Source organism: Zootoca vivipara, chromosome 7, assembly GCF_963506605.1.
Source record: "Zootoca vivipara chromosome 7, rZooViv1.1, whole genome shotgun sequence".
Classification (NCBI taxonomy): Eukaryota; Metazoa; Chordata; class Lepidosauria; order Squamata; family Lacertidae; genus Zootoca; species Zootoca vivipara.
Genome location: NC_083282.1, coordinates 57,073,459 through 57,100,164, shown reverse-complemented (window position 1 = coordinate 57,100,164; position 26,706 = coordinate 57,073,459). Strand labels below are relative to the sequence as shown.

General features: G+C 42.5%; 1 protein-coding gene across 8 annotated transcripts; it reads right to left on the bottom strand.

Moving 5' to 3' along the window:
• Nucleotides 1-9,397: 9,397 nt before the first annotated feature.
• DYRK3 (dual specificity tyrosine phosphorylation regulated kinase 3) lies at nt 9,398-26,191 on the bottom strand. Of its 8 annotated transcripts, none has more exons than XM_060277130.1 (4): nt 23,270-23,385; nt 22,892-22,949; nt 12,549-18,846; nt 9,398-11,199 (listed from the first exon to the last, which is right to left on the bottom strand). In XM_060277130.1, the coding sequence occupies exon 4, from the start codon at nt 11,176-11,178 to the stop codon at nt 9,628-9,630; it is 1,551 nt and encodes a 516-aa protein (XP_060133113.1). In that variant the 5' UTR covers nt 11,179-11,199; nt 12,549-18,846; nt 22,892-22,949; nt 23,270-23,385; the 3' UTR covers nt 9,398-9,627. The 8 variants fall into 8 exon arrangements, with proteins under 8 accessions (XP_060133113.1, XP_060133115.1, XP_034979564.1 ...); XM_060277132.1 differs by having other exon boundaries at nt 12,549-12,627; XM_035123673.2 differs by lacking the exons at nt 12,549-18,846; nt 22,892-22,949 and adding an exon at nt 26,013-26,191 and having other exon boundaries at nt 23,270-23,381.
• Between the last annotated feature and the right edge of the window lie 515 nt (nt 26,192-26,706).

Genomic DNA, 26,706 nt, shown 5'->3' with positions numbered 1-26,706 from the left:
TTCTCTTGCACTGCACCTTCACTCCTTATATGTACAGACTTGCATTGCAGAAGTCTGCAGTTGGCTGTGTCTATGTATAGCAAGCAGCAGCAGCAGCTCTCTGGACATTTATTACCTTTGTGTACATTCCATTTAGCCTGATGACAACACTGTGAGAAAATGTTGAGGGTGCAGCTGTTTTATTCTGCCCAAAGAATGAGGGGTCATATTGTTTTCCCTTCTGCAAAACCATTTTGAGTAACTACAGATCTTTTTCCAGAAGAGTAAAAATAATAATATATATATACCCTCACTGTCATAACGTGAACATTATTCTTAATGCATTCATTTTATGGAGCCAATACTTTGATGGCTATCCTATTATTTTCTAACAAAATCACTTGCTGGTGTATCAGCCAAAGCCTTCCAATTTAGGTGGGGTGAGGTGGAATTTAAAATGGATATTATGCAGACTTCTTCCCCTTCTCCACCAATGCATAGCACACACAATATTATTAAGGCACATAGCACTTATTGAACCAAGCACTACTAACCCTGCGAAGCAACTCTAACAAGAGATGTGTTAGAGAGATTTCTGCATCAAGATAAAGCAAACTGCAAGCCCGGAGTACAATTCTGTAATATGCATTCATTGCATAAACAAAAGCACTCATTGTAGCTGCCTTTGTGGCATTAACAGTCTATTTTTATTTCTTCACAGAAGTCAGTCCTACTAGATTGAATGGACTGATTCACACAAACCGTAAGTTTAACCACAGTCTATCAAACAAACTGTAGCTTGTTCGTCCCAAGTTTGCTTCGTTTTCCAGCAGAGGAGGGCAACCAATATTATCAAGGGTCTAGAAACCAATCCATATGAGGACAGTTTGAGGGAATTAGGTATGTTTAGCCTGGAAAAGAGGAGACGGAGATATATGATAGTCATCTTCAAATATCTAAAGAACTTTCATACTGAGGATGGAGCAAGCTGGTTTTCTCCTGCTCAAGAGGGTAGGACTCGAACCAATGGATTCGAATTCCATGAAAGGAGATTCCAAATAAACACCAGAACTTTTTAAGAGTTGTTCAATAGTGGGATGGATTCCCACAAGAGGTGGTGGACTCTCCTTCCTTGGGCGTTTTGAAGCAGAGGTTGGATGGCCACCTGTGATATATGAGCTAGTTGAGATTCCGACATTGCAGGAGATTGAACTAGATAACCCTTGGGTACCTTCCAACTCTACAATTCTATGAATCTTTTGCCTTGTGGCTTTGTAGTTTGGTGAGTGTCTGGAGCAGGATGGCCAAATAAACTAGGATTAAGGAAGGGTGCTGGGTTCACATGTATCACCAAGTCATAATTAAAATAAACCCAAGGTTTGTAAGCCAACAACACACTGTAGCTTCAAATTGTTTTCTTTACTGTCAACAAACCACATAGTTTGGCAGGGTTTACACACACAATCCTAAACCATGGGAGGAATTCAACAAAGTGCTAAGGAGATTGCTCTATCAGCATGAGCATTTCTGCTTGGCTGGTGGAACAATCTGCTCTCTTCTCATGGCATTATATAAATTATATTTATTCTAGTGGTTCAATAGGAGTCTCTTTCTTGCCCAAGTTGACAAGCCTGTCAGTGAATGCACTTGAGAGATGTTCCCTTTCCATCCACTGCCAAGAATAGGAGAAATAAATCCATCTATTCCTCCAGTGCAAAAAGGCAAGGATGGCTCAGGAGAAGATCAAAGCTGAACAGAATGAAGTGTCCCTACTTCTTCAGGTTCACTACCTGAAGGAGAGCCTTACCAATCAAAGATAAGATAAAGAACTGCAATGCAACAAAGGAACTCTATCCCCCATGGGATGGAGGGCCCTTCCGATATCTATTTCTTTCTCCTCCTCCCCCCCCCCCACCAAGAAAATATCTGTTTCCAAACACAGGTGCTCTATTTCCCATTTCTACCCAGGAATGCATGTTTGAAAGTACCCTTAAGCATAAAATGAATGCATTTCCTCCAGAGAGGTTACATTGGCTACTTATTGGTAGACTGACTTCATGAAGATTAACTGCTTCTGCACAAAATCTCTTGAGCATATCATCTTGTATTCCGCAGCTGTGAAGGCAGGCTTTTTACAGCCTGTAACTTCAGCTCCAAACTATGCAACTATCTAATTGGGTAACCTACTGTACAGAAGCACAGGCTTGGATTCAAAGAAAATCAGTGTTAAGTGATTTATGCTGGGTTTTCATTTCCAGTCCAGTCTGGGTTTCTGTGAGTTATATTTGAAGACTGACAGCAGAAGAATGCTATGGCAAGATTCTAAGATGTCCAGTTCCATGACACTAATGACCAGAGCTCACGTTCAGCAACCACAGGGTGAAATCATAGCACATTTTCTTTAATGTACAACACTTTCTTTAATGGGTCAAAGAGGACAACACAAACTCACTCAAGAGTACCACAGATGTTGATGGCCGTAATATGATGGAGGAAGAAGGGTGGCCTATTACATGTGAACTCAAATGAGTGGAGATGTGAAGATCTAGAAACAAAGTTCCAAGACAGATACATCAACCCAAGAGTTTAAACATGAAGATTACCTTCTGTAGATGTTTGTATCTATCTACACTCATGTGCACAAACAATTATAGTACACTATATATGGCAGTGCTTGCATGATCTATTAGCTTCAGGGATACTTACAAGCAATAGTCACAACACTGAGGAATACCAGTAGCTATAAAATGTGTTCATGGGAGTAAACGGGACACCTTGATGCATGTGTCATAAGTGGCTGATAACCTCTCTGACTCATCACTCGTGGCATAGTATATTCATTAAGAAGGCATGGTGCTAGGGACAAAACTAGCTAAAATTTTACTCCTATTCATTTGTTGCTTCATCTACGGACCATCTGAACCAGTGGTTCCCAGCCTTTTTGGTATGTTGCCCCAGAACCCCAAATTTACTGGAATTTGTGGAAATATTTATAGTACCTACCGTGTTTCTCATATTTTAAGGCATCCCCAAAAAATAAGCCATGACAGGATTTCTAAGGGTTGGTGAAAAATAAGACATACCCCGAAAATAAGCCATGTCGTGTAGCCCCGACCGAGCGAGAGGCGAAGGCGCGGGACCCAGCAGGAGCTCCCTGCCTGCTTCCCCGAGCCGTCGCGCATCGGGGGACAGAGCCGAAGATCGGAGGGCGCTCCTTGCTGGGCTTGACAAGCCCGGCAAACAGCGCCCGCCGATCTTCGGACCTGTGCTGTGTGACAGGCAGGGGTGGGGGGAAGCGGAGATCGTTCTCCGCTCTCCCCCCACCCCCGCCTGTCACCAAAGATCGGCGGGCGCTCCTTGCTGGGCTTGACAAGCCCGGCAAACAGCGCCCGCCGATCTTCGGACCTGTCCTGTGTGACAGGCGGGGGTGGGGGGGAAGCGGAGATCGTTCTCCGCTCTCCCCCCACCCCCGCCTGTCACCAAAGATCGGCGGGCGCTCCTAGCTGGGCTTGACAAGCCCGGCAAACAGCGCCCGCCGACCTGTGCTGTGTGACAGGCGGGGGTGGGGGGGAAGCGGAGATCGTTCTCCGCTCTCCGCCCACCCCCGCCTGTCACCGAAGATCGGCGGGCGCTGTTTGCTGGGCTTGACAAGCCCGGCAAACAGCGCCTGCCGATCTTCGGACCTGTCCTGTGTGACAGGCGGGGGTGGGGGGGAAGCGGAGATCGTTCTCCGCTCTCCCCCCACCCCCGCCTGTCACCAAAGATCGGCGGGCGCTCCTTGCTGGGCTTGACAAGCCCGGCAAACAGCGCCCGCCGATCTTCGGACCTGTCCTGTGTGACAGGGGGGGTGGGGGGGAAGCGGAGATCGTGCTCCGCTCTCCCCCCACCCCCGCCTGTCACCAAAGATCGGCGGGCGCTGTTTGCTGGGCTTGACAAGCCCGGCAAACAGCGCCCGCCGATCTTCGGCCCTGTGCTGTGTGACAGGCGGGGGTGGGGGAGAAGCGGAGATCGTTCTCCGCTCTCCCCCCATCCCCGCCTGTCACCGAAGATCGGCGGGCGCTCCTTGCTGGGCTTGACAAGCCCGGCAAACAGCGCCCGCGTGCACTTTATTAAAAAATAAGACATCCCTCAAAAATAAGCCATGTCGTGTTTTTTTGAAGAAAAAATTAATATAAGACATGACTTATAATATGAGAAACACGGTACGAGGTTATTCAGTTTTGTTTTTGGGAATGTAAACACCAAACGTCTGATTGTAGATTATTTCTTCATAAGCTACAAAAAATTTATTGCGAATACATAGCTACATAAGCAGTGTTAGATAAAATGGAAGTATGAGGATTTTAAATCGTTTTATTGATGTTAAGTCCATTTTGGCAAGAATCAGGATGTCAGAGCCTGCATTTTGCCAATGAGTAGGTCAGTGCAGGGTTTGCTGGTTGTCAGACGTAGCTTCAGATCATTACTGATACGCAGCCCGCTACTGTATTTCATCTTCAGAGCAATCACTGCTGAAAAGCTTGTCTTACAAAGTTATGTACAGTACTACCAAATGGCAGCATCGCAGGCATCACTTAATCCGTAAGTTCAGGATACTCAGTGGTAACTGAGCAATTTTGGTAACATGAAGCCAAAAATCTGATAAACTCACTTCTGAGAATTTATCTTTGAGGGTCCTATCATATGACAGTTCAATGAGTTGTTCTTTTTGCACAAGCAACTGTGTGACATCAGCTGCAAATGGGTTTCACACCCACTCAGAATTCTGTTTCTTCAGCACAAAAGTACTGGACAAATTTTGACAAAGCAAACTTCATTTCACCATCAGCTAAATGATTAATTAATCCGAGCAGATGATCAAGCAACACTTCACCATAAGGTGCTCAGATAGGCAGGTGTTTTGAATGACTATTTGCTGAAAGCAGCACCTATGCATGAGGCAAGCTGTAATGGTCACTACTACAGATCTGCCACCAGCTGCCCAGAGAGTTGTTCCCAAGTGTTATTTGTAAGACTTGAGCCTTTCCGACATTCAGTTATGTCAACACAACACAACAAAACGGTGTAAGAGATATCATCATACCTGTTAAGAACCAAAAGCAATAATTATTTTGGGTTTACTTCTAAAGCCCACAAGCCATTTGCACAGGATTTAACTCCAGGTCATGACACGTGTTGGGAAATCAGATTTAGACTACAGTACAGGGTATTTCTTACAAAGTAGTGGATGTTGGTTCCTTTTGATGGATTTTGATTTCACTATCTAACTGCAAAATAGTAAGAGCAAATTGTTTTTGTTTTAACTTTTTTCTTTGGAAGTACACACAGCCTTTAGCAAAAGAAAACTACTTTCAAAAAGAATACATTAATTACAGTTTTAGGAAATATTTTTCATTTTCACTTTATAAAGTTAAGAACTGGACATTTCCAAAGTGTTCCTCCACACAGAGATAAATCTATCATGCAGGTCAACATTCACTGCATTGCTCACCTTGTTAAAGAAGCAACAACTTTCAAAACTAACTCAAGTATTCTAGACAGATTTTAACATACTGGAAACCTTGCATGGCATCCAGTGTAGCACTAACTCCCTCAGTTCCATCAGCACAAGGATTTCTGCTTGCACAATGTAACTCCCACCCTCTCCTTCTCCTGTGTGCCCCTTAAATCTGTTCTGGAAGCATTTTGGGGAGGGTGTGGTTTACGTACATGGAGGGGGTGGAATTCCATTGTGCAAGTGAAAATCCTTGAAATTATGGAGATGGATACTGCCCCTTGAGCAGTATTGCATGGAAATGGATGCAGGATGGCAAAGCATGGCACAACAGATAAGAAGTGGGAACATTAAATTGTAGTTTTAGCAGTGCATACCGTATTTACTAATGAACCTCTTACATAGTTCTAATATTAATAGATGTCTTAGCAGTAAAAATGATTACATCCAAATATCTGCAAACATCATTTTCCAAGAGCATTTGACTATTCCAGTGATTTAAGATACTTCTCATTTTATAACGGAGGTTGAAAGAGACAGTACACAATATTGGCTAGCATCAGTGGAATCTTGTACTAACCTAGGCAAGTGTTCTCACTTACGGTAATTGCATTACATGGCGGGAATAAATCTTTCCAATGTTATTAACACTCTCAGGCTAGAGTTCTTTTATAGGGCTGAAATTTGTGGAAGAAGTCAGACCATACATTAAAAAGTATTTTAAATCAGTTATCCCATTTGAAAAGGTACTGTAGTTAATTGCCTATATGTTGTTGTTGCTGCTGCTGCTTTAATTCAGGAATACAGCTCTATCCAACATAGCACATATATTAGTACAGGCAGCCCCCCGTTTGTGTTTAATTGAAACCCATTGGAAAAGCCTGCAAACAACCCTCAGCGCCCTTTTAGTGACATTTCAGTAATGTCTATAGGACGTGTCTGGGTCACTTCCGGGTTCGGTGTGATGCACATATACACGATCACATGCATATTGGATACACGTAAATGGAGGGCTGCCGGCAGAGAGAAATTTATTTTCATTAACAATCTGGAACGTATTCTTAGTCATAGAATCATGTGTTGGTAGAGGCCTTGTAGCCTACTGAATCCCTTCTCCTGCTTGATTTAGGAAATCAGTAATTATAGATTTAAAAACTAAATCGAATGTTTGCAAAGTGATTGATCTCCTTTACCAATGGGGCTGGTAGGAGGCCAAACAAGTCTAGAACAAAATTAACAAAAAAACCACACAACTTTTTTAGGGAAAGCATGCACTTTATGCTTGACACAGTGTAACTATAATAACTAAGTAGTGCAAATTGTTCGATATATTTAAGCTCTTAGTTTTTACAATGCTATTACTCTATTCTAGAGAAGTGAACTTTTCAGCTGATCTCTCAGTACAAAGGTCTGGGTGCGCACTCGGCTTTTTGCTTGTCCTCCTGGGATTAGTGGAGATGTTGCTGAGATCATCATACATGAGCCATTTCAGTCAAAAAGGGGGAGGGGACAGGGTGTTAGTTTAAAAAGACCCACAGTTTAATTTAAAGACTTTCTGAAGACAGTAACTATTCCAGGGGGGGGGGGGGAGTTGTTTACAATTACTAAGCCTAAAGGGTAATAAAAAGGCTTTATTGATAATTGATTCCAGTTCCTGAAGTTGCCTCTGTTTCACTCCTGGTAATTTTAAAGCACAGGTGAATTAGGATCACTGAAACACGAACAAAATATTCACTGCCATTGTAGATAAAGCTACACGAAATTTAAACAGCTTCTAGATACCTTTGAGAGAAGTTTAAGTCTGCCTGTCTTCACAGAAAGGATGGCAAAAGAAAAATGATAGTTAGATGACTGTTACTCTGAGCTCTGGCATGCAACTGAACCATATGCCAAAGAAAAGTGTCTAATAGAAGACTGCTCTTCTTCTCTGGCTGTTGTTTCCTTACCTGCAATATTAATGACCTATTTGCTTATTTCAACTAAATTATTGCAGTCTTTTTCGCCCTCCACTCATAATCTCTGCTGCCAAGGACTGAGATACTACAGTAGCCTTTTACCTATAAACCATCTTGAGGACTTATTGGCATCGTGACCATTGCTACTGTTGTATTTGCAGGTTTAAAAATTCCATTTCAAATAAGAATCCCATGTGGATATATGGATCATAGTACAGCCCAGTTGACTTATACATAGGGTTTTTAATTTGAATCAGGGCAGGTTGTGTATAGGTGCAGCATGGCTTTCAGGTACTGAATGCAAATTCTTAAAAATCTGAGCCCAAGTGGGGAAGGAGTATTCTGAGAGTGTACAAATAACTCCAATAAGAATAATTCAAATGCAATTTGGAATATACATTACAGATAAAGACAATCTTAATTTAAAAGTAGATAATGTATTTGGAGAATAGAAAAAATGCTGTTATTGTATCCTGTGTGTAATATTTGTTATAATGCATATTGGCCTGTCGGTGACTGGCTCTTTTCCTATCAGATATTAACAACCTCACAGAATGGGTCAACAAATGATAAAATGCAGAAACAGGACTGGTTCCAACACTATTGGTGCACAAGTGAAATAGGTATCCCTTCCTCCCCTCCCCTCGTAGCCTCCCCAAACCAGTTCTGAAAGTTTCCCCAATTCCACAGAGAAGATTTTTGGTGGATGGCTCTAGGGTGGGAGAAAGGTAAGCCTGGTCATACAATGCTGGATTCCACCCTGAGTGAAAATACTCATTGACTTAACTGATTGATCAACATCTGACACAAGTTCACACTAACAACACCTTTGGCTGGGAGACTTTTTTCAGTCAGAGTAAATCTGTTAAACTTGTACTGCTTGTAAAATGTGCCTCAGGTATATGTAAAACTGCTGTGAAACTTAACAAGTGTGTGACTGCCAAATAATGTAAGTTTGGAGGTTTAAACTCAGAAGCAAACTTCTCTCTATCTTAACCATTAATACACATCTTCCACCTTTTATTTTCCAGTAATCAGACACTGCTACATCTCATTACATTTTACTGTACAAAACTTCTGAACCCTCAATCAGATTATGCAAATCGCTCAAGGGCAGGAACCCACTTCCACAATGAACTTTTAATTACTGGCATTTTAACCTTGCCCCAACCTCTTGGAAACTGCACTTGCTTTAAAACAGTTTGTCCTTGAACTAATTCACTAAAATTAAGAGCAGCTTACTTTGAAAGAACAGAGTGTCGTGACACCTGAAAGATTTTCATGGCAAAAGTTTTCATGGACTAGACTGCACTTCATTCAGATGAGGTGGACTGCAATCCACGAAACCATATGCCACAATAAATTAGGTGTAGTCTTTACGTTACCATGAGACTCTTGTTGTTTTTGCTGCAAGACACTAACAGAACCACCCTTCGGGGAAATAATGACACTAAAAGGCAAGGAGACATTTCTACCTCCACAAACAAATGCTAAATTATAAAGATTAGTTCAGTCAATTTTACATGATGGATGGATGAGGGAAAGGAACCAAGCACATTATACCTAGAGTCCCAAGACCTGTATCTTCGTAGCCTTAGGACAGCACCCACTCTTCTTAGGAGTGTTTTATTGCCACAGACTGCAAGCAAATTTAAGAAGGGCTCCTGGCAAAGAAAAAAACACCAAAGTCTGGCACTCAGTACATTGAAATTACTACAACATCAGCAACCAATAGATATTAAAATATTGTGCTTTTTGACCATCATTCTTTGATGTATTCACTTGTGGCTAATTAAATGCATAGTTTATTTATTATTGAAGTGGTTTGCAGCAAACTGTCTGCTAAGTGAGACTGTCCGCATGAGCAGTGGTTTTTGAGTTTTATTACAACAGTGCTATAAAATCCATCTGTTACACAGTGCGTAACTTCACTGAACAAAACAAATGTGCTGACCTATCAAAAGTGATGTAACAAGCACCACATTCTAGCTGAAACAACTTGATAAAACAATCATAGCCCTTAAAATGCTTATGTTTTGATTCGGGGGGGGGGTGTTTATACAAGATTTAGTGTTCAATAAAAATCCATTTCTTTTCTCTCTTTTTTTTCAAGACCTCTGCGCATTCTGTTATCTTTTTATATTTCGAGGATATAATTAAAAACACAGCATATGTACTCTGGGAATATGTAATTCTCTATTAGCTGACCAATTTTGGTAGCACAGTGCATAGAGGTATATTGGCATTTGAGTCAGACATTAGATTAGCTCGTAGTTTGTTGGCTACCCCAACAACTGGGGGTAATCTGGAACCTATCCCTGGGAAAGAGCTTGTATAATGAGCAATCCGTTTGCCTGATGTTTTATCCATGCAGGGTGGCTTAGGTACTCGTTTACAAATCCAAGGATGTTTCAAAGCTTGGGTAGGAGTCATCCGTGCAGAAGGATCCCAATTAAGACATTCTTTCAGGAATTCTATAAACAGGGGGTCATCACAGCCTTTTAATGCTGTGACCCAGTCCTTGTTGCCTGGAGCACCACGCATTTTCCCCCTACGTGATCTGCTGCCATTAAGAGTCATTTTCCCATCTGCCTGTGTCGTTACAGTGCAGTAACGAGGATGGCCTTTTGAATTGATGAAGTTTTTGGCTCGCTTGGACTGGTCCAGCAGCTTCTGTGGGGGCATTCCAAGGAGCTCCATCATACAAGCTAGCTGATCGCCTTCATCCTCCCCAGGAAAGAGAGGGTAACCAGTCAACAGTTCCACAAGAATACAGCCAAAACTCCACATATCTATGGGCATCCCATAACGGCTTCCCAAAATGACTTCTGGGGCTCTGTAGAATCGAGACTGTATGTAAGTGTAGACTCTTTGGTGCTCAAAACAGCTGGATCCAAAATCAATCACTTTGATTCCACTCCGCCCTTGTTGTTTTAGAAGAATATTTTCAGGTTTCAAGTCACAATGTATGATTTTGTTTTTATAAAGAGCCTCCAAACATTGCAGTATAGAGTGGGCAAACTTTCGTACCAGCTGCACACTGAAGCCTTGAAATTTGTTTCTTTTGATCAGCTCATAGAGATTCATACTCAGGAGTTCAAAGGTCATACATATGTGATTCCTAAAGGTAAAACTCTCCAGCATGTGAATAACATTCATGCCGCCAGTTTTATCCTGTTTTTTGAGATGCTCCAAGATCCGTATTTCTTCTGCTGCTTGCCGGTGAAACCTCTTTTCATTACGTACCATCTTTAAGGCCAAATGCTGGTGGTTTTTGTGGTCATAAACTTTAGCTACTTGGCCAAAACTGCCTTTTCCAATTATTTTTAGTACTTCATATCGGTAGGCAAGATGGTCGTGAGGCACGTGAATGTAGCTGCCTTGTTCATCATCATATCCACTATTGTTTGGACCTCCAATGACTCCTTGCCTTTTCTTTGCATTTGCACCTACAAAATAAATTTCAGGAAAGTTCAGTATTTCATGCTGCTCATAGACTGACAACTGCTGTTTGTATTGCTTCAGTGCTTGTTCTGGGGACTGACTTCCGGTTTTGTGTGCTTTTGTCAAGCTGCCACTATTTTTGTTGGTACTTATGCTATCAACGCTTTTGTCTTTTGCTGGAGTTGGAAAAGGCCTCTCAGAGCCATTTACTCCTGAAGACTGGAGAGTACTGCTTCTTCTGTTGCCAGAGTCTTCAAATAACTGCTCCACTTTGACTTGGCTCCCTGTCAGAGGATGGTCCTTCATTGTGATTGGGTTAGTAGTTACCTGTTAGGATGAAACAAAGAAAATCTTTAGTTTCAGTTCTCATTTTAACAATGGGGAAGCAAAGAAGCAATGAGATAAGCTTTTCAGATGGCGCATGTACAAATATACGAATTCTGTTCTAGTTCAGAAGCAACCAATCGCAATAGCATGCACAAGAGCAGCTATGCAACACCTACCCGACATATGGGCAGGCGCTGAAAGTTTGGCATTAAACCAGGGGTCGCCAATGTGTTTCTCATGGGCACACAAGTCTACAGAGCTTTTCCTGGTGTCTGCAGGGACCCACCCCCCACTTAAATTGGTATTGAAGCAGCATTCCATTGTAGTCAACATAATAAGCTGCAGTGAGGGCTCGGGGGTTCTGCTATGCATGCAGTGCCCCTGACAGTTTCCCCAGTTTTTAATGTGCTCATAGGCCCAGGTTGGCAACCCCTGGCATAAGCCAAGTCATAGCTGAAGTATGCATATTTGCCATCTTAGAACCACAGGAAGCAAACTACAAGGATGAAAAAATACAAAACACCACAAATAGGCACACAGAGGGGATGCAAAGCAGAAGCAGGTTATGATAGAAGCTTTTTCAAAAGGCAAGTGGATTGGTGGCCAGGGCAACGGGTGAATTCTAATTTTGTTACCAAGGGCTCCATGCTACTCTCATATGTCTATCCACAGTTCTAATCTACTTTATTTGAAGCTGTGTACCAAGGCAGAACTGAACACATTTTGCATCTGTCCAAGGAAGGAACTTTTGCTAGCCTGTGCCAATAAGGGACTAAATATTTTCCCCAGTGAAAAGAGCAAACTGAAATTGGTAAGAAAACATAATAAAGGAGTTTCTCATTTTTACAAGATTTCAGTGTAATATACGAAAGTAGACCTAAACTTCTATCCAAGGAGAGAGGCAACAGAAACATTTAAAGTTCATACTGCTTTTAGTTCTGCACTGCAAGAAAGTTACAAGATGCTGTGCTGTATTGTACAACTGTGGAAAGTGCAGAAACATCTGCTTTCCATTCTAGCCTTTAATCTCAAAATAAAGTTAGCCAATCCTTGAAACTGAAAATAGAACTTCCATTTCAGTAAAAATATACACAAGTCTGAAGATAACTGGTGAGTGATGCTATCCATTTCCTGTATAGCAAGTTACTGTCTATCATCCCAACATAGCAGCAAAATAACAACTCATGGAAAATAACTTGCATATCTTTCCGCTGAAATGCCAATACACAGTTTATCCCATTGGCTCAGAAAAAGAAGTTTTAAGAGATAAAGCTCTCTGTTCTTCCTGATTACTACTTAACTGCTATATCTGCCTGGAAAATGTAGACAGTACATTTTGAAGCACACACCTTTCCAGGAACTCATAGAAAATATGATCCAGAGAATTAGCATTTTAGTAACACATTCTTCGCTGGGCTTATGGCTGAACTGCAGAGAAAGAATGACAGACAGTGTAAAATTCTGAATAAGAAGGCCACTTGCAGCAAATAATTCAAAATGACACCAATTCTCTGTAACTCCGTAAGAAATCCAGAAATGTCTGCTTTCCAATCCACCGCTTGCCTGATGAATTCCAGATTCTTCTCTTCATTTACAGTAAAATTAAGGAGCCAATATAAGAAAAGCAAACTGGAATTGAACCTTAGTGAGCTGCAATTTTGTACAGCATACTATGTTTATCTGTAACCTAAAAGGTCACACCTTGAAATAAAAAGGTAAATAAGTATAGCATTTAAAAACTGATGCTTTTAACACCATAACAAAGAGGCACATGTCTGAAAAAGACACTCTGCTATCACTTAAAGGTGAAGAGATTCAAATTCTTCCCTCTGACCAATAAATGAGGAAGATTCTTGGCCCCTTCTGCCCCAAGGATGGTGGGTAATATGCCTAACCATAGTACTTGGAAGCTGGGAATGAATGAGTTCAGCTTTTGTGTTCTGTAAACCCAAGTTTCCAGCTTTCATGCTCAAAAATATAAAACTTGGCAAGTGTCAGAGAAGCATTGTTTTAATGGCTCAAAAAACCAAACAGGATTTGTAGAGAGAAATTTAATATAGAGTGATAACCACTTTTCCATAAACAAACATATTTACTTGGCATAGAAATGCCATCTCTCCCTACAAATCCAACCTCAGCACCTAACTTCCTTTCCATGATCAAAATCACATATTTTGCAAACATCAGAGGACCATGATCAAGTTAGTTTTCCACAGCTATTTTCCCAAAGCATGTAAATGGACATACATGTTTGAGGTGAATTCCCTGCTACATCCTTCTTCGTATTGGCTATCTATATTGCCTAGGAAAGCCTCCTCCCTTCCAAAAGAAAGCAAACTCCCAGCCACTGACCACCTGATTCCATGACATAGCTCTTTCCCCATTATCTTGCTCTGAAAGAAATGCATGGTATGATTAAGCCTCATACCTCCTAGGGCAGTATTTTGTTTCACAACACATTCTCTATTTTGACAGTGATCCTACAAGGAAATAAACTGAGGTCATGCTGATAAGAAGAAAGTTAGAAAACTATTTGGGTTTGGTTTGATTGGTTTTTAAGAGCCAAGGACTAATGGTTAGTCTTTTGTACGAACACAGTGACAACACACACACAGGCTTGCAACAAACTCCCACAGGAAGACATTAGCTTGAGAAAGCTCTCTCTCTCATTTCTCTGCACTGCTCTGAGTATGGACCTGGGCCTCCCGACATCAAGCAACCATTTAATGTACTAGAATTGAAACAGCTATCCCACTCTTTGCCCAGTTCCCATTACTCAGTCATTTCCTGCTGGTGGGGAAAATTATAAAGGAAATAACAAAGAATTTCAACTTCTATAAAGTATTAAAAGTAAAGATACCCCTGACCGTTAGGTCCAGTTGTGAACGACTCTGGGGTTGCGGCCCTCATCTCACTCTATAGGCCGAGAGAGCTGGCGTTTGTCTGCAGACAGCTTCCAGGTCATGTGACCAGCATGACTAAGTCGCTTCTGGCAAACCAGAGCAGCACACAGAAATGCTGTTTACCTTCCCGCCAGAGCAGTACCTATTTATCTACTTGCACTTCATGCTTTCGAACTGCTAGATTGGCAGGAGCAGGAACCGAGCACAGGAGCTCACTCCGTCATGGGGATTTGAACCACCGACCTTCTGATCAGTAAGCCCAAGGCTCAGTGGTTTAGACCACAGCGCTACCCGCATCCCCTATAAAGTATTAATATCCTTTTAACATCCACCCATTTCTTAGCACAGTGCCCTACAGGTAACATTTCTCATCTCTCCTGAACAAGCTACAATAAAAAGCATGTCTGCTTCTGTTGTTTTCAGAACTGTCAAAAAGGCATCCAAACATGATAGTGGAGCTCAAGGGCCCCTTAAAACACACGTTTTAAGACTGTAATTAGCAGCCAAATTAGCCCTCTGCTTAACTGCTATATCTCATCTACTGGAACACAATTATTATGCAAAGTAAGTTAACCAATAAAAATCCAGAAGACCTAGAAAAATACTTTTAATATATTACAAAATGAAGAACAGAAAAGTCTGTTTCAGGTTTCAGAAAAAGCCCAACGTTCTATTATGAAAAGCCTGAAAACAGACACACATATTACACGCACTGTGTACTCTGAATAAGGCTAGGCATTTTCCAAAACAAAATCTATTTTGACAAACTTGTCAAATATGAGACTACTGTACACTGAAGAAAAGGGGCGCAGGGACTAAATGGGCCCCATCATACACTATCAACGAAAGAAAGTATCAAAATTTAACTATGATAACTTTTCAACAATACTTTGTTTAAGATTACTTGGGAAGTACAGTTGTACCTCTACTTACGTTCACCTTTGGGATACGTATGTGGCAAACCCGAAAGTATTTTTCCAGGTTTCACCGCGCGCGCATGCGCAGAAGCACTAAACCATGCCACGCGCATGCCTAGAAGTGGCACCTCCGGATACGCACACCTCGGGATCCGACCGGAGCTCCGGAACAGATTCCGTGCGCAACTGGAGGTACCACTGTACACAGACATTGTTAGTCTACGTCAGGGGTGGGGATCCTCCATTCTGTTGTCCCAATTAGGTGTGCCAGGCCATTTTGGGTAAGCCATATCCACCGATCCAGTGACAGTACAGCACTGTGTACAGTATTCCAAGTGCAGTTGCACCACAGATTTGTATAACAGCATTATGATACTCGCAGTTTTATCTTCAATTCATTTTCTAAGCATTCCTAACACATGTCGCTTTTTTCACAGCTGCTGCAAACTGGGTTGACATCTCATTGAGCTCTCCACTATGCCAATGTTTTGTTTCTGCTCAGTCACTTCAAGCTCTGACCCCATGAGCATGTATATGGTGTACATCACTTTACACTTTTTAAAACATTTAATTGCATTTGCCATTTTATTGCCTATTTACACAGTATTTTGGAGCTCTTCACAGTTCCTTATTGTTTTTACCACCTGGAATAATTTGGTATCATCAGCTTACTTGGCTCCATCCTAAATCTAAATCATTTATGAACCAATTAAAAAGCACAATACTGATCCTGGGGGTACTCTACTTGATACATCTTGCCATTGGAGAACTGTCCATTTATTCCTGCTCTCTGCTTCCTGTTTCTTAACCAGTTACTGATCCACAAGAGGGCCTCTTATCTTATTCCATGACTGCTAAGCTCGGTCAGGAGTCTTTGGTGAGGCACTTGCAGAACTACATACAACTGTACAGCGGTAGCTCTAGCTGCGGACACGATCCGTTCCGGGGTGCCGTTCACACCGTGAAAAGCCCACAACTAGAGCGGCGCTTCTGTGCAACCGCAGAGCATGATAGAGCGCTTCTACTCATGTGCGAAGCACGTAGAACGCTTCTGCACGTGGCAAAACCCGGAAGTTTTTGCCGCGTTCGCAAGCCGAAAAGACGCAACATGCGTCTTTTGCAATACGAGTTATGACTGTATCCCATAGTGTTAATTTATTCAAGATTAACTCTCGATAAGAGTTTGAATTCTTAGGGCAAAATACTCTTTCCCCCAGACCCCACAGGAGCTGTACTTAAAGTTCATTGACATTTCCCCTTAAATTCGAGTCCACAATTCTGCAAAATTAATGCTACTGTATTCTAATCATGTAAATATTTTGTGAACATTTCCATGCAGTAATCTTCCTTCACACCAATACATTTAAATAATATATTTTTTCAGCTTGCAAGATGTTTCAGTTATGCTATATTTTTAGCAGCCTTAAGCCATGACACATTGAAACAAAGTCATATGGTCTCAGATACACTTGTGACCACTTATATTGCTGTTGTATCAGTGTAACTTAAATGAGATCAATTCTTAAATCAAAAGTTGGAGACATGCAACAGCAGCATAAAAAATGTGTGTGTTCACCAGATATATGGTAAGCCTGCTTGAGCACTCCTTCTAGAGGGAAAAGATGGGTATATTATCCTATAACAAAATCACCCTTCTGACTCCCCAATACAAAATGGAAGAGAGAATGGGCAGGACAGCAGAAACAGTGTCATGGTTCACAGCATAGAGCTCCAGGATACAAAAGAAGTGGGCCCTACTAGGGGATGGCAGAAACATGGTCAGACTCACCTTTTGCATGTCTTACTGGTACCTGCAACAGGCATGTCAGATACAAAAGTGGGAGTAGGTAGAACTAGAACGTACATGGTACACTCCACTAAGCAGATGATAACCTAGCCACAGGAGGATGCATTGCATCAACCCTGTTCAGATTATACTAAATACTAACCATACTAACCAAGCCAGAATCATAACACATGCTTTAATGAGGCTTGCTTAGAGACAAACCATGGTTTGTTTTAAAACAGGATCCTTGGTTTGTACAAAACGCTAAGCCAAGATTCTTTACTGGCAAAAAACAAACTTGGTGTCAGGAGGAGGGAGAGTGCATGAGCTCAATGCTTTACTTGAGCTTGGAGAGGTTTGTGCATGTAGCACTAGAATATAGTTTAGTGTTCCATGTGACTGTGGTCATCGTGTCCTTCCTGAGCTACTAGCTGTGCATACCAGGGCAAAGAGGGTACATGAGGGAAAGGGTCCTATCACAGTGAGCATGCTTACATGATAAAGGTTCAATTCTCATATCTATATGGGGCTTGGAATGGTTCCATTCCAAGCCGGTGTGGTGTAGTGATTAAGAGCAGTAGACTTGTAATCTGGGAAACCAGGTTCGTGTCTCCGCTCCTCCACATGCAGCTGCTGGGTGACCTTGGGCTAGTCACACTTCTCTGAAGTCTCTCAGCCCCACCCACCTCACAGGGTGTCTGTTGTGGGGGAGGAGGGGAAAGGAGATTGTTAGCCACTTTGAGACTCCTTCGGGTAGTGATAAAGCGGGATAGCAAATCCAAACTCTTCTTCTACTCTTCTTCATATATAACCCTGAAGAGTCACTTAGACAATACTGAACTAGATGGTCTGAGTATGATGCAGCTTTCTATGAGCCCTAACCCAGCAGAATAGCACAAATTTCACAGGCAAGAGCTTCTAGGGTAAAACCAAGATGCAATCTTCCTCTGGAAAACAGTGCAGTGTCAGAGGAGTGTTGCATGAGTCAATTGCCTGGCTTTCAGATGACGTAGGTTGCCTTTTGTATCATTGGTCCCATCTAGTCAAACATCCCTCATGCTTGTTTGCCCAGGTCTGCTCATTATCTCCTCCACCTCCAAACTGCCTGCCTCATTCATCACGGTGGCGGTAACCAGGCTGCTTGTGAGAGCAGAGGAGACTGCCTTTTACCTGGAGGTAAAACGGCAAGTGGGTGGAAATGTTGCATCTCTTCAAACCTGATAGCAAAGAATTCCCCAAAGACCCTTTACATTTAAAGTCCCTTCCTGAGGCTAGCAGAAGACAGAACATACTCAGGGGGTGTGGAAATGATCCCAACCTGCTCACCTCCAGTAACAAATGGACAGCTGTAACAAAAGGCAAGCACTTTACTAAACACCATCCAAGACACGTGGATGGGGTTGCCAGACTTTTATGAAAGTTGTATAAGACAACAGGATAGCAGGTGCAGTTTACTCTGCAGTGCCATCTGTCACCACAGTGTGCAACTGTCCATAATGCAACTTATGCACTGGGAAAAGTGAAATTTGGCAACCCCACAGAGAAACAGCCAGAATCATACAGGTTACTGAGGCTGGTAATGCTGAAGGCTTCACTTGGTCTGCAATGCTGCTGGGAGTAAGAAGCTACAGCTTCTGTTCAAGGTCAGACTATGGAGCGACAAGGGAGGGGCACACAGACAGTAGAGAACAATGGTCAGCAGCTGCAGCACATAGTTCCTGAACCACAATGCTCACCTGGTGTTTTTGATCAAGTGTGTGTGAGAGAGTGCTGTCTCCCTTCACCCAACCCCCAATGGGGAGTGGATTGCGATCACCAAGACAATACTTACTGATCTCTTGTAGGCAGTTGCAGTGTTTAGTTCTGCTCCATGCCCCCAACTGCAAAAGGGATCGTGAGTGTTTGGCAAGCAATGGTTAGAGTGCAGTTCCTGCCATTCATCAACAGAGAGCTTACCTTCATGTGGGGGTTCATGGCCACTGGCCTCCCCCTCCCTTTCTGCATGTACTTACCTCTCCTGTGTGGGTGGCAATGCTACTAGCTGTGGAGGGAGGAAGAATGGTTAGCCAATACACAGTAGACAATACTGAAGTGGGGTGGGTGGGAGTGAGGGGGGCCACTATGAAGCATGGTACCCTTCCCATGCTTAATTGTGTGGTGTGTGTGCATCCCTAGGTATAGTAGCAGAATCAACATGCATCTTGCTGTTTGTGTGTGGAGACTAAAGACAGAGTACCGATAGGGGCTGCAAGAAGGTGTTAGCAACCTGCTCTTCCTAAAGGTGTGCTGATGAGGCTGTTTGTGTAAAGTGCCCTTTCTCCATAGCTCCCATTACTAAAGTTCTCCCTTGCATGCTCCAAATATTCCTAACAAAGCCCCATGCTGTCATTGGAGCTATAGTGCCTGTCAGGATTTATATGCTGCTGTAGGTGTGGTGTAATTGAGTGCAGTGTTATCTGCATCCTATGTCTGTGAAGCTCTGGCCAGAGCAGGAGGGTTATAGTGTGTTTCAACCCTCCACTGAGTTGAATGGGCTCACCATTTTTATGTCAGTGTAACTGACGTAGGGGCCAGGAGCAGAGTCTGAGAGAGTTTATGATTTAGATGGCTTCTTTCCACCATATCCTACACCACCTTTATTGGTCCCTGCATCTGCAGGATGTCACACCACAACAGAGGTAAAGCTGGTTATTTTGTGATATTATGCCAACATAACCCTGATGTTAGTACAATGTTGCCAGTACAGATCATTCATGCCAAATTCTATGGTGCTCCAGCTGGCGTAAGTGTGCTTAGACTGTGGTGTGTCAGAAGCCACTTTCCTATTGTTTGCCTTGGCTTAACTGGAAAGCAAAGAACTCCCATTCTCCCCTTTCATCCATCAACACATTTCACACCTGGTTAGAATTCCAAATCTTGTTGTTCATGTTTGGTAACCTGACTTCCCTGAGACAGCTGGGATGCAAAGAGTCCTGTCTCCAGTAGAATGGCCAGCTGGATAATAATCAGATGACTTTTGGCAGACTGACCCACATTACTATTTTAACTACAAGTTCCATTTCCAACCAGATGACTTCAGAGTAACCTGTCACCCTGCTTCCAACACTTCCTCTTGCAAGAGCTGGACTACATAGTTTACTTAGCCCATAGACTAGCTGTTAGCAGCCAAGAGAAATGAGTGACAACACATGTGGTGTGGTGTTCATATCAGCTTTTTGAACACTCCCAATATAGGTTAGCCTTGGAAGATTGCTTGTACAGTGGTGCCTCGCTTAACGAACGCCCTGCTTAACGAAATTTCCGCTTAACGAAATGATTTTTCGAGCGGAGGTTGCTTCGCTAGACGAATGCGTTTTCATCTAGCGAATCGCGGTTTCCCATAGGAATGCATTGAAATTCAATTAATGTGTTCCTATGGGCAAAAAACAATTCGAAAAAAATTCAATGCATTCCTATGGGACTCACTAGACGAATTTTTTCGTTATAAGAAAAGACCCGTGGAACGAATTAAATTCGTCTAGCGAGGCACCACTGTACTCTTAATATTGCGCTATTTACTTCTGAGTAACCATGCTCAGGACTGTCTGTAAGTACAATAGGACTAACTCCTTAGAGCACTAAGACTGCAGTATTAGAAGACAAGGGCATTTCCAGACAGTTTATTGTAGACTCAGTGCTGCTTGTGCACATAGGTTTCTCAAGTGTCCATACAAATTTCTCAGCATCAAAACTCCAGTCCATAGTACTACAATTAATCTGGATTTCCCTCACTGTGGAAAATCCAGTAAGCAAAAATTTCCCTATTATACATTAGTGGTCATCACTAGTATGGAAGCCAGTTGCATTTTTTTGTGTGGGTTGGGGGCAATTTGTCATGTGTATGATGTTTTAGTGGGTGGCCCCTTCTGTTTGCGCCTCACCTAATCACAACCTAGCCAGTTTTTGTTTCAGGCGGACCCTATAGCCAAACAAAAACATTTATTTCCACTGACTGCCACATGCTAAAGGCATGCACAGTTCAGGAATTATTCTCTGTAGACCTCCACCCAGTAACTTTGGTGGATTACTTCTGAGATTATAATTGCAATACACATATCAGACTTTTAAATTATTTTTAAAAAGTAACATGGCAGTTGTGCACAAGACCTCTAACACTCTTTGCACAAAAACTATACAAAGTCAGGAAAATGGCACTTTTATGTTAGAGCTGAGTACCATTTTTATTTTTAATGGAAACAGATATTGTCCCCCACAAAATAATACAAGCCTTCATTTTGCTCATTGTGAAACATGAGAACTAAAGCTAGTAACATTTGGTCTTACACTGTTGGGCACTTCCTGGAAGTTTTGTTTTTATTGCATGTGCGCATGGTACAGAAAAAAAACCTTGCACACATGCTCAGAATGGGAAAGTATTTGGAGGGTTGAGGGGAAAGGCAAACAAAAAACAAGCAAACAAAATCCCATAAAAAAACCCATGGTATGAACCTTTTCGTTAACTGAATACATTCAGGAATGTATACCTTAGGTAAAGTTTAAAGCAGATGCTGGTTGTATACGTTGGACTTTTTTATTTCCTCCCTAAACCTCATTGATAATACAAATAGCATTTAAGCTATTTAAATATTCTTCACTTTCACTTGGGTTAATAAGGCAAATGCCTTTATAGATTTAAATATAATCTTTAGTTATACTTTTTAAAGAAGCCACTACACAGAGAACTGTACTACAAAAAGCAAGAAATCCATGACTGAAAGGGTTTACAAGAAAACACAGCATAAATAATCTGAACAGGCACATGGATGTTTGATTTTTTTTTTTTAAAGGGCACAAGATTCAATGATGGCCTAGAAAAACAGTATTCCCTTTTATATGCATTCATAAATGATTTGAATATGTGTGTATGCACACACATACACACACTTGCCAAGACAGGGGGAAGGCAAAAAGTATTACTAGGTGTCACAAGCCGACAAACAACCGTTTATGACCGTCATAATCTGACCCAAAGCATTTGCTTTCACATCTCTATGTCACATTCTAATCCATTACTCCCCTCTGGCTTTTAGCCACAAGTTTCCAATAAGCAATCATGGCATGATAGAATGCTAAAAGTGTACATGCCAGTTTCTTCTCTCAGTGATCAGACTATGCAGGGAATCTTTGGTTTCACTCAGAATAGAATTCCCCTGTTGCTGGAAAGTATTTACACATCATCTTACAGTTAAGATCATTGCCACAGCTGGATATAATTGATGCAACCCAAATGAGCCCCTTCAGCCAGCTTCCAAAGAAATACAACTCTGATGAAAACATCTATCATGTCTATAAAAATAGAATTCAAGTGACAGGGAACAGTGGTGTCCCTTATTTAATGGGAGCATATGAAGAAATAAAAACAACACCCATAATACATAAACACAAAAGTACTATTTCAGCCCTATAAATGCCTAGTTGCATATAAAAGTTAAAGTATATTCAGATACACACAGGTGCAGTCCTAGTACTCCTGTGTCAAGTGCCAAGTATAAATGCAACAGACACAGCTCCCCAGATAACACAGCAGACTGCTGCACCTATAGTGTGATCTCTCTCACTTCTGACCAACAAAGAGAGCACAAACACAAGTATCAGTTCTACTATCCATGGCTTGCTTCTTCACTAATCAGATTTTACTTCTGTCTTATCCTAGAGAAAGTTGATTTATTTAACAGTTGAAAGAATAAAGTCACAGAAGAGCTGCTCTTGCAACTTTTACTCTGATGTAAGCTGGAAGAGAATGAATTCAATAATAGTATTTTGAGACCTCTAGGTGTAAGGTAGTATAGAAATTCAATAAATAATAAATAAATAGTTTATTTCTAACTTTATATATTGATGTTTCCCCTGAGGAATACAAATGGATGTCTAGAACAAGCTTGAAAATTTAGAAGACAGCTTTTAAACATATTTTTCGCCACTGCAGAAAGGACCAGAGAACCTCTAAAGTGCTAGGTATACTGTCTGCACAGAGACAGGCAGGCTTTTGGCACTTCTTAATTAGCTCTCTTGTCAAGAGATATTAAAGCTGCTCTCTGTTCCCTTACCTGGGCATGCCTGTTGTTGTCACCAGGCCCTCTCCCACATCATGAGCACATCCTGGGACTATGGTACAATAGGGGAGGGGGAAAGAGAAGCAGTAAGGCAGGCAGAGCAGCAGTGGGGCGACTACCCCCAGAAAACTGAGTTACAAGGCTGTACTTGTTAAGACAAGAATGAGTTACTGATTAATAAAACACACATACATTAGTATCATGAGTTGCACCTAGTTATTAAGTAACATTCTAGATCATGCTAAACAGCATATCCTAGGGCCTGGAAGTCAGTAAGAACAAAATGCTTTATTACGACCTTCCTCATGGATACAGCTGTATTAATGTTTCGCAACATTGGAGACAGAATCTAGGATTCCTGAAATTACTTACATTAGGTCTCCCCAGTGATGGAAGTCCAGAAGGGGTGCATTCTTCATTTGTAGGATCTGCATATCTAATCTGATCTATTCTCATGTAGGAATCGTACAAGCCATCTCCAAACCTGGCTGGAAATAACAAGATGGTCAGTAAAAACTAACATCAATTCATACAAACGTTATTTATAATTTATTTTTCAGTAAGCCATTTAAATTTGCACAGGATGAAGAAACGAAAGAAAAAAGCAGCAACTATAACACAGCTAAAAACCGATTTATTAAAGCTAGATCAGATATTGGAAACTCAACATGTTTTAGGACTCCATAGCTCATTGTCCCCAGCCAGCATAGCCAAGTCAGAGATTATGGGAATTGTTGTCCAGCAACATCTGAAGGGCCACAGGTTCCATATCACTAGGCTAAATGTTCACTTAGCTTTAGGATTTGTTTATGGGGCAAACTCTCAAACCAGGTCCATTTATCACAAATATCAAGAAAATCTTAAAATCTTTTAGCTAGGAATGTGTTTTAAAGAAAATTATCTGAGAGGAGCACACAATTCTGTAACATCTTTATTTAAAGGTTGCAAAATAAGCCAATAAATAGTAAATAAAATTCCTTCTAAATTAAGTAAAAGTGGAAATGTGTTGCACAGCACTTATGAATCAATGTCTGCTTAATGTGACGGAGAATAATTGTTCCAGAAAAAGAAATTACTACACAATCAATACGTGTATTGGGTCACAAACACAGTTGTCTACAAATATTATATTGCTATGTACGGTAACTGTAAAAACACCACCTTCAACATTACACTAAGGCTGAAATCGGTAGTGCTTGCTTCCAAGCAAACATGCAAAAGAATGAGCTGTAAATACTGTATTATCTTAATTTTCTACATTTTTGTTTTAAACTGATCTCCAATTAGAAGTTATATTCCAACCAATTATCCTTGGCCTATGCAAATTATTATATTTTCACTTGAATGCTGCATTTATTGTCGACCCCCCCCCCACATAAATGCCACAGACCAGAGTTTGATACTGACATATATGCATAGCTATAAAACAGTATTCTATTCCTGAAGATGCTGTTTTAACAAATGTGTTCTATAGAAACAGTGAAACAGAAAAATCAATGGTGTGAAGGAAAAGAAAAATACCTAGTAGGTTCCTCACCCTGCCTTACTTGATCACTAAAGAAATTGCCTTTCTTTTAAAGCTTGGATTGCAAAACTAACAAACAAAATAGTTACATGGGGAGTACTGCTGATCTGAACAAAGGAATGCTCCTTGTCCTAATTGAAAACAGTTAACAAGAAGTCAACCAAGTTGCCAATGGAAAAATGTCAAAATAAAAATTCTTCCTTATGCAGAATTTGGCAGTGACTTGAAGGAATCTGGCCTGCTTCTAAGTCTCTTAAAGTCATAGAGTATTTTGGATATGCGTTTACACACAAAGTGCCCTGAAACATGAGACCATTTCAGATCCATACTGATCAACCTTTCCCTGGCGTTAAACTTGCCCAGACTGAACAAAGCAATTGTTACAGAACCTTAGAAAGAAAGAAAAGGCTGAAATCGACGTCGTTTCCTATGGTGAAGCATAAGGCAGCCCCATCAATCCTCCCAACTAAGGCCAGCTTGTCCTTTAAAATCAGACGCAGGCTGCTTTGTCCCGACTGGCATTTTAAACCTCTCGTGCGATGGGGAGTTTCCCCCTGGTCTCCTGGGGAACCGGTCCCGACACGCTTCCCGAGGCTTCATCCGCATTTTTCTCTCTCTCTCGACTCCATCCTCCACCACCACCTAGGGCCGAATCCAGTGCTAGTCCTACTCAAGAACAGACCCATTGAAAACAAGGAACATGGCTAACCCAGGCTCATTATTTCCGGTAGGTCTACCCTTGAGTAAAACTTAGTTGGATGCAATCCACAAGCTCCGATTGCAATCGTGTGCATGTTTACTTTGCGGCCAATCCCGCAACAAGGCTTAACCCACAACAGGACCGGGCTTTTAGCATTTTTGCCGACGGTGCCGTGTTCGTCGCGACCCCTGCAAAAAAAAAAAAAACCACCCGGCCGGCCCTTAGCTTCAAAACAAGCTTGCCGCAACCTCATGTCTGCCTCTTTCTCTCCCACCATCCCGCTCTCTGGTGCTAGATTCCCCCCGCCATCCTCCTCCACAATATGCCCCCCCCGGCTGCATTATACTGCGGATCCAGATCACCTAAAACGGATGAGTTATCATTTTAAACTCCTCGCAATCGATCTAACGGAAGGGCACAGGGTGGAAAAAGCAGCAACAAAGAAGTGGATTTCACACACTCGCACGCACACACAGGGCAGGACGCGAGATCGCTTGGAAGACTCTTTTCCTTCGTAAAACAACCCAACAGCCTCCCCTCCCAATGTAGGCGATCGGGGGGCCCCACCTCAAAATCCCCGTTGCACAAAACGAAGGTGGACGAGGCAGGCGCAACGTGGCCTCTCTCCGAGGAAGCGGGGCCAGCGCGGCATGTGCGTTCGGCTGCATATGCAATAATACAGATCGATACTTCGCCTCTCTTCTTGTCCTCTTCCGCGAGAAGCCCCGCGGGACCCCCTTCTCCGAGTCTTCGAATGGCCCAAAGGCCCTCTCGCCTCGAGGAGTGGAGGGATCCATTCCAAGTCGGGGGGGGGGGGAGAGGAATAAGATCCGAGGTAGAGACCCAGGGAGACCCATTTAACCTCCCCGCCCGGGAGGGGCCGTTATTACCTGCAGTGAGGGGACCCTCCGGCTTCCTGCTCAGCAGCATCATGGCGGTAGCGGGGTGGAAGCCCGCGGCCCCTGCGCCCCATCACCCTAGCCAGGCCCACACTGCGGCTCGCGCTGCCTGCCTGCCTCGTTCGTTCCCTCGCCTCTTTCTCCTCTGAGGCTGTAGCACGGCGGGCGGGGCCGCGGCAGTGCTCAGGGCGCGGTTGCTAAGGGAACGTCTGCTTGGCCCTCTATGCGCTTGCGCAATGGGAGGAGGCGTCGAGCGGGGACAAGAGAAAGGAAACGGGAGGGCGCCGAGGGGGGAGAGAGTGGGGAGAGAGAAGGCGGCGGGGGTGCTGGCAGGCGGCTTGGTAAATAAAAACCATTTGAGCAACCCGTGTGTGTGTGTGTGTGTGTGTGTGTGTGTGTGTGTGTGTGTGTGTGTGTGTGTTTTAGGGCCACGCCTTAGGAACCTTGCCGAGACCTCAAAAAGCGCTTCTTGTCCGTCCGCAGCGAAGCCAGGTCGAATTCGAATACAGTAACAACAACACAGAGCCTTGTGGCACCTTGAAGACTAACACATTCATTATGGCATGAGCTTTCGTGGACTTGCACTGTGGCTGGCGCTTATTGCAGCATAGGCTGCTGCCCTAACAGTTATTATGCAGCAAGCTCTTGGTCTGACACAAGTGTTCTCCTAAACAAAGCTGCCAGA

Excerpts from the sequence above, each read along its gene's own strand:
- DYRK3 (XM_035123673.2), bottom strand. The coding sequence starts at position 26,095 with ATGGGGCGCAGGGGCCGCGGGCTTCCACCCCGCTACCGCCATGATGCT. Across the intron at positions 23,382-26,012 it reads GGAGGGTCCCCTCACTGCAG|GTTTGGAGATGGCTTGTACG; the intron begins GTAATAACGGCC and ends ATTTCCAGCCAG. Across the intron at positions 11,200-23,269 it reads CATCACTGGGGAGACCTAAT|GTAACTACTAACCCAATCAC; the intron begins GTAAGTAATTTC and ends TCATCCTAACAG.